General features: G+C 34.0%; 1 protein-coding gene across 1 annotated transcript in view; it reads left to right on the forward strand.

Moving 5' to 3' along the window:
- WDR27 (WD repeat domain 27) overlaps positions 1 to 13,841 on the forward strand; it is a 132,362-nt gene that overhangs the window by 23,303 nt on the left and 95,218 nt on the right. Inside the window, exons 17-20 of the mRNA XM_069800816.1 lie at positions 3,688 to 3,809; positions 4,406 to 4,539; positions 12,441 to 12,538; positions 12,845 to 12,966. Of these exons, the coding sequence (XP_069656917.1) occupies positions 3,688 to 3,809; positions 4,406 to 4,539; positions 12,441 to 12,538; positions 12,845 to 12,966 (476 nt within the window). The remainder of the gene's footprint in view (positions 1 to 3,687; positions 3,810 to 4,405; positions 4,540 to 12,440; positions 12,539 to 12,844; positions 12,967 to 13,841) is intronic.

Here is a 13,841-nt window from a genome sequence, read left to right on the forward strand (position 1 = left end):
ACTTTAATTCAGTCCTGTTAAATGAATTTTCTGTGGAAGTTCATAATGGAAGATGACTGTCATTTACTAGCAGACCTTAACAGGTATAAAAGTAGGCTATTTTAAGTTATTTTAGAAAGTTATTTCTAAGTAAATAACTCTGATAACTGATTTCTGATTTTTTTTGAGTAATTTTCGTTGTATTTAGTGGAAGAAGCTGTGGCATTGTGACAACTGATGGAGGCAACATTACTGATATTTTCCTTTTTGTGTGAGGAAATTGATGAAAATATGCCTTGTAAGCAGGGTAGTAAGGTCTTTTTTTTCCACAATAGCTAGTTCATAAACTTTAAAAAATATTTTTCTTCATCTATCACTGACTAATTTGAGAAAATTCATAGTGCAAGTCATATAAACTGCAGGCAGGAATAGTGTTTTGAGGTTTTATTGACAAAATTTTGTTATTTAGATAGTACTGGAACAAAAGCAGTAATTTTGTAATAATGATACAGTACTGCTACAGTATTTGGTACACAGCACCTTAACAGAGTTGTGCCCAAAGAATTCAGTGTTTCTTCAGATTGTTAACACATCTTTCTTAAGTAATCTGAAGAAGCTAAAGTGTAAATGATTTTCAAGAACTTTAAAGTCTTTTTTTTGGTAGCAGGTCTACTCTGAACATGAAGTAGAACCATAAGGCTATAAATTACCATTGTACAGTATGTGTTCTGTAGCTGTTCTTTGCAGTTTGTCTTTTGCACCGCAGATCCAGCTTCTCTTCATGTGAACCACTATCAAGAAGTTAGGCAGGCTGGTTTTACTTGAATGTATATAGAGGTTATGTGCTGCAGAAAGTGACATTTCAATTCTGTGAAATACTCTTTTTTTTTTTTTTTTTTCCACTGGAGTTTGTTTTTATGAAGGCTTCATTGATTTTGGACTTGTAATAGCTGAGTTTTATCTTTGTTTCATCTCAGGGGAAGATACTAATTTCATTGACTTTGTTGCATCTATACTTCCATATACTTGCTAAATACTAAAGAACATCTGAGGAATGGCTTGATACTGTCAATAACAGAAAACATAGACTTCAATATGAACAAATATTAATCTAAGTAGCCATATTTGAAAGCAGAAAAAAAAAGATTAGAGGTTTCAAAATTTGAAAGAAAACCTTAGTTCATGTTACTCTGTAAATCATGAAGGAAACAGTACTTAGGTTTTGACACATTATTAACAAAAGGCTTTGTCTTACTAAGACGTAAAATTATTTATTATGATTTTATAAGATGTTTGAACATTCAGAGCTCCCTAAAATACTGCAGTACTCTGCAAATACAGGCTAATTTATTGTGATGAGAAGATTAAAGTGACCTGCAGCAAACTTCACGCTGCTACAGAGAAGCTTTTTCTGGTGCCAGTAGTTAAGGTGTCAAGTACTAGTTCTTTGTCTTTAAAAAAATTTTGATTTATTACTAAATTGTTCTTCTGACAGTTGGCTTTGTTCTATTAGTTTTCTTAGGTTTTGCACTACTATCTAATTTATTTCGTTGATTCTTTATTCTATGTCTTGCTTTATGATGCACAGTCTGAAAAGAAGCATAAACCACATTCTACTTCAGGCTTTTTAGGTAACATAAGAATGCAACCTGTGCATGTAGTTCTTTTCAAAAGTAATATAAATGTGAAACTGTCAGATACTGTACTGTAGGGGAGTAGGAACTGCAAACCATCAGTTGCGTGCTTATTTCATTCATGTAGTTCTTCTGTACAGTTCAGATTATCATGAAATCGCCTATTTATTTTCTACTTTAGATGCCTTTGGTTTTGAAGTGTCATAATGAATGTATTTTCATTAAAAAACATGTTGCATTGCTCTTATTCAGAGCTGCAATCAATGGTAATGTGAAACTTTCCTTTTTCAAGAAATGGCAATGATATCTAGTCTGTTAAAAAATTTCAATTTCAAGGCAGAATTAACATCTGAGTATAGCTGATTATCGAAAATAATATTTTTATAATGCACCATCAGAGGAGAGTGGTATAACAACAGCAATTTTGCTATAAGCCTAATTTATTCAGTTTTCTTCCCTGAAGTGCTTAGTTAGTTTTACGTAGTTCTGCATTCCTCTTCAGTACTGGCTCCTCAGGTATCTGTGTCCTATAGAGAAATGCAGGTAATATTGACCAGCTTTAAAAGAGTTACAGCCAGCATGGCCTTTTTGAAGAAGTCTTTTTACAAAACCAGCTGCTGTCCTTCTCAGTGTGCTTCAGGACTGGGGAACCCTGAGTAATGCCTGTTTTGAAGCTTACTGGCCTCTTGCAAGCCAGCTGGCATCTCCTTCACTGTGCTTTGGGATTGGGGGACCTGGAGTGCAGAGATTCTTAGGCTTTTTGCATGGCTCTTCCAATTTTCCAAACCTCAGATTTTCCTAAAGTTTCTCATGTTCCTTACCACTTTGGAAAACTGTTTTGTATATTCTGGTAAGTTTTTTTGCTTGGTTGTTTGGTGTTTTGTTTTGTTTTGTTTTGTTTTTTCTTTAATGGAGATGATTCAAGGCTTCCAAATGGTTTTACAAAACCAAAGCCTCCAAATAAATTTTTGTGCTCAGAATAAAATAAATGTAGTACTTAACATATGTGCTTATCCAGTACCTATGCAGTTTTCTGAATGAATATTCTACAGGTCTTTGGTAAATGGGAATTAAAATATCTTGTTTATAATACTTTTTATAGATATATGTTATCATAGAACTTAAGTGCTGAGATAAATTGACTAGCCTTCCTGTAATTTAAAGCAAGCAATGTTTTTCTATAGAGCTTCAGTTGACTAAAGAGAAAATGTGCACAAGAGGGCAGCATAAGAACTTTGAATGTTTTAAGGCTAGATGAAATTAATCAGAGTTCATCTGGACAAATTACAATAATATGGGCCAAAGTTTGTTCAATTTTTTTGACATATTTTCTTCTTTTTTGACCTTTTTGATCGTCATCAATATAATTTTAGATCAAATTAATAATTTTAGCTTCTGGATAATGTTTCTGGGTTTTTTAAGTTCTTTCTTTGTAAGTTTCTAATCTTGTCTTTAACTGTGTGACACCAAACTGGAAAAGTCTGTTTCTTGTAGAAGCTTTTTCCTATTAATTGGAGATTATAATACTTTAAACTATGATTTTTAAACAGGCAGTTACATTTTTTTAATCTAATGAGGCAGTTCTGCAGAAGCTGTTGTAGTGGCATGTTCATTGTGTTTTTACAAAACGAGCTAGCTCAGTAATAAAAGCCTAATGAATAAAATAAAGTATTACAACTATTTGCAAGGTCTTAAGTGGTTTCCAGATCATGTCTAATATAAAATTTCATTATAATATAATACTCAGATTCTCTTTTTGAGTAATACTGTATCTTTCCTTAAATTGAATTTCAAGGATGTTTCTTGAAAACAATCTTCCAATAACTTTGAAAAATTAGAGTCAGAATTACCATTGTCTGATTATTAATGAGAGACATTTTTCCATGTTTTTTTGTGGAAGAAAAAATTAATAACTGGTTTACTGTTACCAGTTTTAATACAACCATTTAAAGCCTGTACTTAAAATCTATTTTAATATTGTATATAATTATATTAAAACAATACGATTAACTCTGGAGAAATGTATAAATGCAAGAAACGAGCTTTATGATATTTCCATTATTATTTTTATTAGGTCATGATGGTGCAGTTAACTCTGTTGGCTGGAGTCATGACAAGAAGTGGTTAGTTTCTGCATCAGAAGACAGAACTTTAAGGGTCTGGTCAGTCTGCAATAATGAACCTGCCCTAATTCTGGTAATTAGAAACTTTTGTCAGTTTGGTTCACAGAGCACATTGTTTTGCACTTTCATCTACTTCCATTTTAACAGCTCTGTAGGAGGAACATACAGGCTGATTTTCAGAGCTACTGAGTGGTGGTGATTCCCACTGATTCTGTGGTCTGGGTGGTCTCCATTGACTTCAAATTAGGCTTTTATCATGATAATTTATGAAAAGAAAAAAAACCAACCTGGGTAGACAAAACTGGTGGGCATGTCTGGAAGTTTTGGTTTTATTGTCTGCTCTGTATATTCTATTTTCATTGGCTCAGCTCTGCTTGACTTTAGAGTCTACTCCCCAATTCAAATGGAAGTTTAGAGTATGAAGCTAGATTGTATTATATTCAGTTGACTACAGATACTATTAACTTTACTGCCAACTAATTTAAGTAGAATGAAAACTTTATTTTGAGATTAATAGATGTCAAAAATAGGAACGGCCACTACATAGTAGGTTAACCTCCTGGCATATATTCAGGATAACAGGGAGACTACTCCTTAACACCAGGAATCTCAGACAAAAAATACTGATTATTTTAGAATCCATTCTTAATAATTTTCTTTGCATTTCAGGGCAAAGAAAAGTTCCATAAGACTGTACGCTTTGCACAGTTTTATTTTATAGATGCATTTATATTGCTGTGTTGTGGAGCTGAATTTCATCTATTAAGTTTCCATCTAGACACAACCAAGGATGACCTCAAACGGTGAGTGCAATTTCTCATTAACAGACCAGTGAAAGTACTTGTACTGTTTGATCTGGGATTTTGTGGGTGGTGAGGTGGGCTGGGGGGCAAGAATATTACAGAAGAAAAAAATTGAAGAAATAGTAAAAGCTAATTGTAAAAATATCTTTGTTCTGGCATAATAGAAAAAAAAATTGAACTGCCAAATAATTTTTTATAGTGTATACCTTAACTGCTGCAAATTCTGTTTTACTATTACTGTTGCCATTTGGGACCTTCTGAGTTTTACCTTCTGCCTGTTTACATCTCAGTGTGCATTAATGACTTAAGTTATGTTTGAATAGCTATTGCAAATCTTACTTTTGCAGGAATATTCTATATACTTTTTCTTTCAGAGATTCCAACATGCTGCGACTGTTTTCTTCTTTCTCTGTCAAATGGAAGTAGATCACTTTCATAATTTTCACTGACTTTCCAACTGTTATATTGTATCTAATTATTTTTCTTATTACCCTATTTTGTCCCTATGATTCTTCATTGTTAAGCATCCTTCATGCTCTTGTTACTAATACTATTCTTTTTATCATCATGCGGCTCCTTCTTTCCAACTTGGAATCAGTTCTTTTATTAAATGTCTGATATACCTCTTCTGTTCTTTTAGTTTATAATTGGAGCTAAACCTGTCCTTGTGTCCATTTACTAAGTTTCTCTGCTCTTCATTTGCTCTTGCTGGTTTTCAGTAGTATTTGTGCATATGAGACATCATTACATTCAAATATATATATATACATATATATATATATGTATTTGTTTAGACAAAATAACATTTAAAAACACCTTGAAGAGATATTTTTCTTTGTCTGATATTATGACTTTAGATTTTAAGTGGTAGGTCAAAGAGAATTAAGGTTACAACACTGAAGTCTATTAGTTGATATTGTGAGTGGTGTGTTCTATCTGTTCATGATATTAAATAGTATTGGACTGCATCCTTAGATGGGAAGAACTGGCCTATTTCCTTGGTAATTTTGCCACTGCACAGAAAAACATATTAAACACAGGTTTAAATACATTTTTGAATAGGAGTGCTTTCCTGGATTGAGGCATGAACCTGGTAGGTGGAACTTCACTGAAACTTTAAATTGTCATGCAGAAAACAAAAGGAATAAAAATGTGAAATGATATCCCTCCTTTAAAGTACATTTTTTTAAGAACAAAAATTCCTTCTTATTTGAAAAAGTAGCTAATGGATTATGATCTAAGTTCTGCTTAAAAATTTTTTTAAATGGTTAATTGTGGTTTTCAGTGACCTGCTTGGTTTTACAGTCTGTCACTTGTGATTCTTTAGCTTCCATTTTTGGTCAAAACCCTTAATGGAGGGTGGTGGTGTGGCTCTTCTTATTTTAGTCATATACTCTATTTAGAATGGTAATATAGCAAATAGACTGGAAAACTAAATACAAAGGAATACAGAATTTCCTGCTTTGATTTTATAGTATATACATTATATTAGGAGGGTAAAACTAATAGAAGAAAATGAAAAGAAAATACTGAAATACAGACACAAGGTTTTTTGAAAGGATTTCTACGCCCTGTCCCTTGACTCTCTTTTCTCATAACTGGTTCTACAGAGATCTCATGTTCTGAAGTGCTTACCCTGTAGCAAATTGTAATATTACAGTAGGTACCTGGAAGGCAGGAAAAGTGACTCCTGTACCCAGTTTTGCTTGAAATATATTCACAGTGTGAACAAGTAATATTTGGAAACTGAGGCAGGCAACTGCTTCTTTCATATCATTCTTAGCTTTTAAAATTTATACAGGCAATCATGGAGGAACTTAGAAAAAGAAAATGGAAAACAATATTCTGACCTTTTAGATCCTTCCCTCTTCTGATTATTTTTCAGTTTTAAGATTTAGTTAAAAATATTTTTTCCTTCTATTTGTGGGGGCTTAGGCTTTAATAAGGAACTTTTTTTTTTTTTTCCTTAACAAAATACCCATGCCTCCCAGAGGAAAGTACCCAATAACCTGAAGAAAATCCATACTGCAGTTACTGTTGTGGAAGAGTCGTCTGAACTACCTTTAAGCTAGTTAGTTCAGAAATTAAAGGTAGTATGGAATTTGATGTAATTGTAGAACCCACTCTAGCAGTTCAAGGACTTGGGCAGTGAACTTCTACTGTGTTCTGTGTTGTTCCAATTGCTTTGTTAGAAGCACATAATATCCTGATTTAAAGCTGTTAAGGTATGGATGTAGGGTTGTGCTTATAGCAGAAATTGTTATTGCCATGCTCTCAGTATTTCTTGATGCGTTAACACTAACTCAAATATATGCAATTAGACTCTCTGGGATGTTAGTGTAATGCCAAAATACCAAACACACAGTTGTAGACATTACAACAAATCCATAAACCAGTCTGAGGCCTGGTTGTATATATCTATAAAAAAAAGATATTAAAGGTTAATTTGCTTTGACATTTTCTTGTGGATTCCCTCCAGTTCATTTCCCAGCATTTCTTTCTTTTATGGAAGACTGCATCATTCCTTTTGTTTCTCACAACTCTTGCATTCTGCCTTCTGAGTCAAGTTTGGACGAATGCTTGAATGGAACTGATTCAAGAAGACACTACATCTAACACCAAAGCATGCTTTATACCCTTAATTAGAAGGGCATGGCAGTGCAGTCTGGCTAACCAATAGATTGCTACTGTATTTCGGAGGTGAAGACAGTACAATGACAAATCATATCACTGTTTCTCTGTGCAGAGTTTTCAAAGAACTCCCCATAAGTATCAACTAACTAAGAATCAGAACAACTTAATTAAATGGTTAAATATTGGTTCAGTTTTACAGGTGAAACTGAGAAGTGGAAATGAGAAAAAAGAATGTTATATTCCTTATTGGCTTATTTAAATGTATCCTTATTTACATCTGTCACAGAGGAGATTTATTGCAGTTTCAGGAATAGGATACAGATCTCCTGACTTCTGCTTCTATGATTAATCTCAAAATGATTCACAACCTAAACAGTTTTCTTTACATTCTCCAAAATTACTAACTAATGAATGTCCACTCTCATAAGCAGTTGTGCATGCTGAAATGAAGTATAACTATTTGCTTCTCAGTTTATTATTATTTTTTAAATTCTTAATTACTTTTAATTCACAGAAGAAATTTGAGCAGAACAAAACGTCTATGTATTGTTATCTCATTTTTATAGTTTTATGTGTTGTTTTAAAGATCAGCATGAGCAATTTGAAAGGAGTTTAAAAAGGAGAAAATTGTGTTCCATTAACAGAAAGAGTGCCTTTTAAAGCCATTATATTTAGCAACTAGATATAGTAATCATACATACAGTAAGGGAAGTAATGATAAAATATCTACTCTGATGAAGTGGGAAACTATACCAGAACATATTATAGATGGATAGAGCAAAGGCTATGCTAAGTGGGTTTAAAATTTAGCATGCTAATGATATATAGGAGAGTGTTCATTTCAGGTACTTTTGGAAAGTTAATGTTTAACAGGATAATTATTTTCATGCAAACCACTTTAAGCCAGTTTAAACTTCTTAAGTAAATGGTCTACACAGATCTGATTCAGCAGTATGATAATAAAAATATTCTAAGCTTGGTTCCTTTGAGCTTTAGCCATTAGATCAAAGAACTTAAACACTCTTTGTTTTTTATCAGAAACAGAATGGAAACTAGATGAGAAGTACGTAAGTCATAAGATTAATTCTAACAACATTCTAACAGCAATCATCTCTAAATGCTTTAAATTTTCCTGTGCTTATCTTTTCTTTATGTCTAAGATTCATTACATAGGGTCAGTAAATGACATCCACCCTCCTCAGTAGTGTAAGAGAGAATATTTTTCAGTTATGAGACATTCTAAGCATTCCAGAAGATGAAGTGAGTCTTTTCCTTTTCATGTAACTGATTCTTTTATTCTACTGAACTCAAGGCTGTGTCTGGAAATGTATAATGGGACTACTGTTTGAAGATTAATTTTTACAGTGCATATAAAAATGTTTTTAATAGCCTGAAACCTTATGATCTGTTATACTGATGAAGTTTGCGGTCTGTCACTTAGCTTTCACTTTGTCATGTGCAGCCATTTTCCCTAAAATTTTAAATGTCAGATCTGTATCAAGCTTTTTGGGGGGAGGGTTTTTTAGGTGCCTATTCGTCTTCTGGTTTTAGCATAGTAACATACTTCCATACATTGAAGTTCTTTGGCTGTCATTAAAATGTTTCTACTTTATCTGGGTCTCCTAAAAAATGCTTTCAGCAAAGGACTTGAAATCGGCTGAAAAGTAGACACATCAGTCTCTGCAATCATTGCAGGAAGTGTTTGTGTTTAAAAATCTGGTTTTATATTTTATTTCTGAAGATATAGTAGTCTGAAAATAACTGTATACTGTAAGTGTATTCTCCAAAAATGATTACATCCCCAAATTATGCAGGATATAAGAGATTACAGAGATCAGTCATTTACACTTTTGTCAGAATTCTGATGATTGAAGACATTAAAGGAGGACAGAATTGTAATTTTGGGTATATCAACACAAATGTGATTTTATTTGGATACCTGATCTATAGGATTGTCAGCTGCTATTATGTGCTGTGCATAGAATTGGAGACCTGGAAAAAATGTAGTAAGAAGATACTGTTCATCCATTTTTTTGCCTCCATCACAAGTTTTCTGTGGCTTGAGGAGGTGTTGGTCTAATTTAAGCAATTTTTAGGGCACATTTGTGCTACGATAGCCTCTCCAGTTGCCTTGTGAGATGGAATTTTGCCTATATTCACTTCGCATTCCTGGCCTCCATCTGTGCAGCATTTTCTAGAGCTTGTGGTGTTTTGTAATAGCTGAAAACAACTTCACAACTTTCTGTGGCAGTGCATTCATATTGGAAACCCTGAAACAAAGGAATTAGCTTTGCTAATGGCAGATGTCAACTTTATCTATGGAAAGTGGCCAGACCTGAGATGGAATTCTTAACCTAGTTGTATATAATTTTATTTTCAGAGTTCGCTTCTGTTGGGAAAATAAAAATCTTTTTTTCTTTCCTTTTGAAGATTTCTTATCTTACTTGTTATTATCTTCTTTTTTTACTTACAAAGTAACCCTTGTTACATTGACAGAAATCTGTTGATTTTCTGCAGACAGAAGCAGTTATTTTGTTAAGCGCGCCTTCTTACTGATAAGTTGTAATATTTTTCAATGATCTAAAAAGCTTTTCCTTTGTGTGCTCTTCACACCTTTATCTTGATAAACATTACACCACCTTCTGACCATTGCTGCATTAATTCCTTTGAATAATTCCTGAACAAGCCCTTTGTAAGATACGTAACAATCTTTTCTACAGCAAACAGGAAATTATTTTAAATTAAAATGTAGATTGTGCACTTTTGCTCACGTCTCAACATACATTTTTATTCTCAAATTCTGTTCTTACATATTACAAGTGAGTGGCATTTAAGCTTTTGTCTTGTGTCTGTTTGAATTATGTAACACCTTTCTTCCACAATCTGATTACCTACTTTCTGTGCTGCCTGTTAATTCTTAGTTTATGGAGGTATAATTAAAGCAATAAAAAGGTAACCCAAATTGTTATATAAACATATACAGCTGACTTGCACTTTGAATTGAATGTGTATAGGACATGTGGCAAATGCTTTGTGTCCAAAAAATATAAGGTCTTAAAGATACTGAAATTCCTCTTTTTTTGCTAATGGGTACTCTTGTTCTATTTTTTTTCCTATGTTACTTTGGTTCAGTTTTGTCCTAACTTGTATTTGATGCATCTCAGTTTACTGTGTTGGTTGAAAATTTGCTTTCTAGGTGAACTTCTACCTGGGAAATACCCTGTGAGGTGTTTATCTGTGTAGCAGACTGCACTGTAGAAAAGAGATACTTCAGCTAACTCAGTACAATTGTTCTTGCATTTGGGAGCAATCTAACTGTCTCAGAAAGCCTCTTTCAGCAGGGTCAGTTAGACCAGAGGAAGCTTCATGCTGCCTTCATTAGATTGTTCCTACTATCTTGGTCAGCTTATTTAAAGTTAGCTTGGATATCGTTAGCCCAAAATGGAGATAAATCAGTTGTTCCTGAAGTCTAGAGCAGTTTATTTTTGTTGTTTACTTGAATAAAATACTTGTGGAAGCCACAAAAGGTTCTTGGATTAAATTGCAAAACACTGTATTTTACCTTCTGCTTCACCATCACTGCTCAAGTAGCTATAATGTCTACCTGGAAAAGCTGAGCTTTTTTTTCCAGATCATTGTTTCAGAATGACAAAGAAAGGCAAAAGCAAATTGTTAACCATTTTTCTTTTGAACTGATCCATTTGATGAACATATTGCTTTTGTCAAATAATCTCAGTTTTGCAAACTTTTAGCATTTTTTGAAAGAAACAGTAATTATTCCTACAAGCGTGTCACGAATGAACTTTTGTATTGTCATTAGACAGACATGCTAAAATGGAAGTATGATACTTACAGTTATATTGGAATTATTTTACTGCGTAGAAATGTTTGCATTTAGAATACAATGTAGAAATTTTGAGTTATTGTGGTGTGTTGACCTTAGGTGTCAGCTAAGCCACCACCCAGTTGCTCACTCATTCTCCCCCAGTGGGATCCACCAGTGGGATGGAGGTGAGAATTGGAAGGGCAAAGGTGAGGAAAACTCATGGGATGAGATAAAGACCATTTAGTAAGTGAATGAAGAAGAAAAAAAACCCAAGTGATGCAAAAGTAATTGCTCACTAGCTCCCACCGACAGACCAATGCCCAGCCAGTCTTTGAGCAATAGCTGCTTTCACAAAACTCCTACTCCAAGTTTTATTGCTGAGCTTGGCATTTTATGTTATAGAATCTCTCTTTGGATAATTCAGGTAAGTGGTTGTGGCTATTTCCCCAACTGAACTCTTGCACTCCCCCACCCTACTCACTCTGGGGGCACAGTGAGAAACAGAGAATATCTTAATGCTGTGCAGACACTGTTCAGCAAGAGCTAAAACCCTGGTGTGTTATCAACACTGTTTTGGTCACAGATGTAAAGCACAGCACCACACAAGCTACTATGAAGAAAACTAACTCCACCTTAACCAGATCCAGTACAGTTATTAACAGCTCTGTTTATATTCCTTAGGAGACTTCTATGGAAATCACACACTTGCCCAACATATGCATATGCATATGCATATCCATATCCATATTCATGGAGGAATGTTTTCTGTTGACTTCAGTGGATTTAAGATCAGATCCATGTTGTCTGTGCTGATATATTTCAGTAAACAGAAAGATCTAATCAGATTGAATCACAGCACAGTTCTGCGTTGTGTGCTGTAAATAAGTCTGAAGCCATTTTAGAGGGCTTGGCATGTCTGCAGCATCTGCATGGAGCTGGCAGATATCCCACAGGACCTTGAAGAGTCCAGTGTATGTTGGGAAGCCAAATTTCTTTGGTAGGGTATGATCAGCCCCTTGTTCTGTTCCTATCTAAGTGGAAATTATTCTTTCCTCACTGTTTTCTCCTGATTTTCTTTCTCATTGCCCCTGTGATCAGCACATTAAATGCTGGTGGTATTTCTGCTTTTTGATCATAGGTACGTGGCAGATTTTTTTTTCTCTCCAACATTTTCAATATCCATACAGGATTATTTTAGTGTTTCATGTTGATGGAAGATCTATCTTATGTATAGGAATATCATGTTTCTTTTCACCCAAATGAGTTTTGTTACCAAGTTTTTTAATAGAGTTCAGCAACAAGTCAAAAGGTCTGTGGCTTTAATTTTTAATAATGAAAGACAGCTTTTTGATTTGCTTTGTGATTCCAGTGGGAGTTTACTGGTGGCCACAAATCGTAACTTATTTCATTAACACTAGCATTTGTTTGATATTTTTTGCAGATACAAACAGAGAAGTGTTTGCAAATTGGTACAGAAATTTCCCATGGCTTCAACAATGGAGATTACGAGCCTTTCAGCAGTAAATGATTTCTACTCTTGTATCCTTTGTATTTCTTATTTTCTTTATAGTTCTTTGGACTTAATGAGATGGAAAGAACTTCAGTTAAAGTAATTAGCATTTGATTCTTTACTACTCTTTTTCTATTAGAGTAAAAATGCTGTATTTTTTTGTGGTATTGAACTTCAGCCTTGGACATAAATTTTTTAGGACTGTAAGATTTTTGGTGCTGCTCATAAAGCACTAAATACAACAGAGTCTTGATATCTATTTACCTGTCTTTTTGTCTATCTATATGCTTTTGTTCCTTTAGATCAGTTTAACTTTAACACAGAGAACTGTACAGATATTGTACTTACAGCTGGCAGCAACCGAGCATTGGAAGTTTTTGACCTCAACGCAGGCTGTAGCACAGCAGTGATACCAGAAGTTCATACTAGATCAGTCCATCAGATCTGCCAAAATAAGGTATATACTTTATTCAATTTTATAGTACCACTACAACTCCATCAACAAAGAAATCGGAGGCTAATAACATAATTGATTGTAATTGATAGAGTTTTTTATATGTTGGGGAGGATGGGCAAGGTCATAAGTCTGTGTGATAAAGGCACCCAGATCTCATTTTTTCTCCAGTGGAAAGCAGGGAGCAGTGAGAATGACTGAACGAGCTTGCTATTAGGGAAGTGTATATTACCCCTTTGCTTTACTTGCACAAGACTGTAACACTGTAGTTCCGCAGGAACTTTTCGTTATGTGACTGTTCTCTGAAGTTGAATCTGAAGTTTTCTGATTTATTCTGAAACTTCGGAAACAGCAACCAAAAAAAAAAATTGCTCAGTAGCAATAGAATAGATGACTTACTTAAAAGCCCTCATCCTTGCTCTTTTTTTTTACTTGAAGATTGATTTGAATGTTTGGAGGTCTTACAGTATTGTACATGCTGGAATGCCTACTGTGTTAGGTTTGGTTGAGTAGGGTTCTTCATTCCCAATTGGAAAGTCCTTGCTTCTGTGGGTTTAAAACAGTTCCTTATTACTACTTTTGTAGAAGTCTTTGTGGGTTTTCCTGAGAGATGTGATCTGGTAAAACACTTAAAATTGTGCTAACTATTTCAGTACTATTTGTAACACATACAGGCTTAAAGTTCTGGCTTTTCTTTTTGCTTGGTCAGCTTAGTGGCTTCAGGTTATTTAATCAAGAAAAACTTTAAAGCTGTGGGCAAGTATTCACTTGGGGAAAAAACCTAGAGGTATGTGGTATAGCAAATAAAATTGACCATTTTTTTTTTTAAATTATAGATCAAGGTTCTCTATTTTTTCAGTTATATAAAATTAATACTT

This window comes from Haliaeetus albicilla, chromosome 13, assembly GCF_947461875.1.
Source record: "Haliaeetus albicilla chromosome 13, bHalAlb1.1, whole genome shotgun sequence".
Taxonomy (NCBI): domain Eukaryota; kingdom Metazoa; phylum Chordata; class Aves; order Accipitriformes; family Accipitridae; genus Haliaeetus; species Haliaeetus albicilla.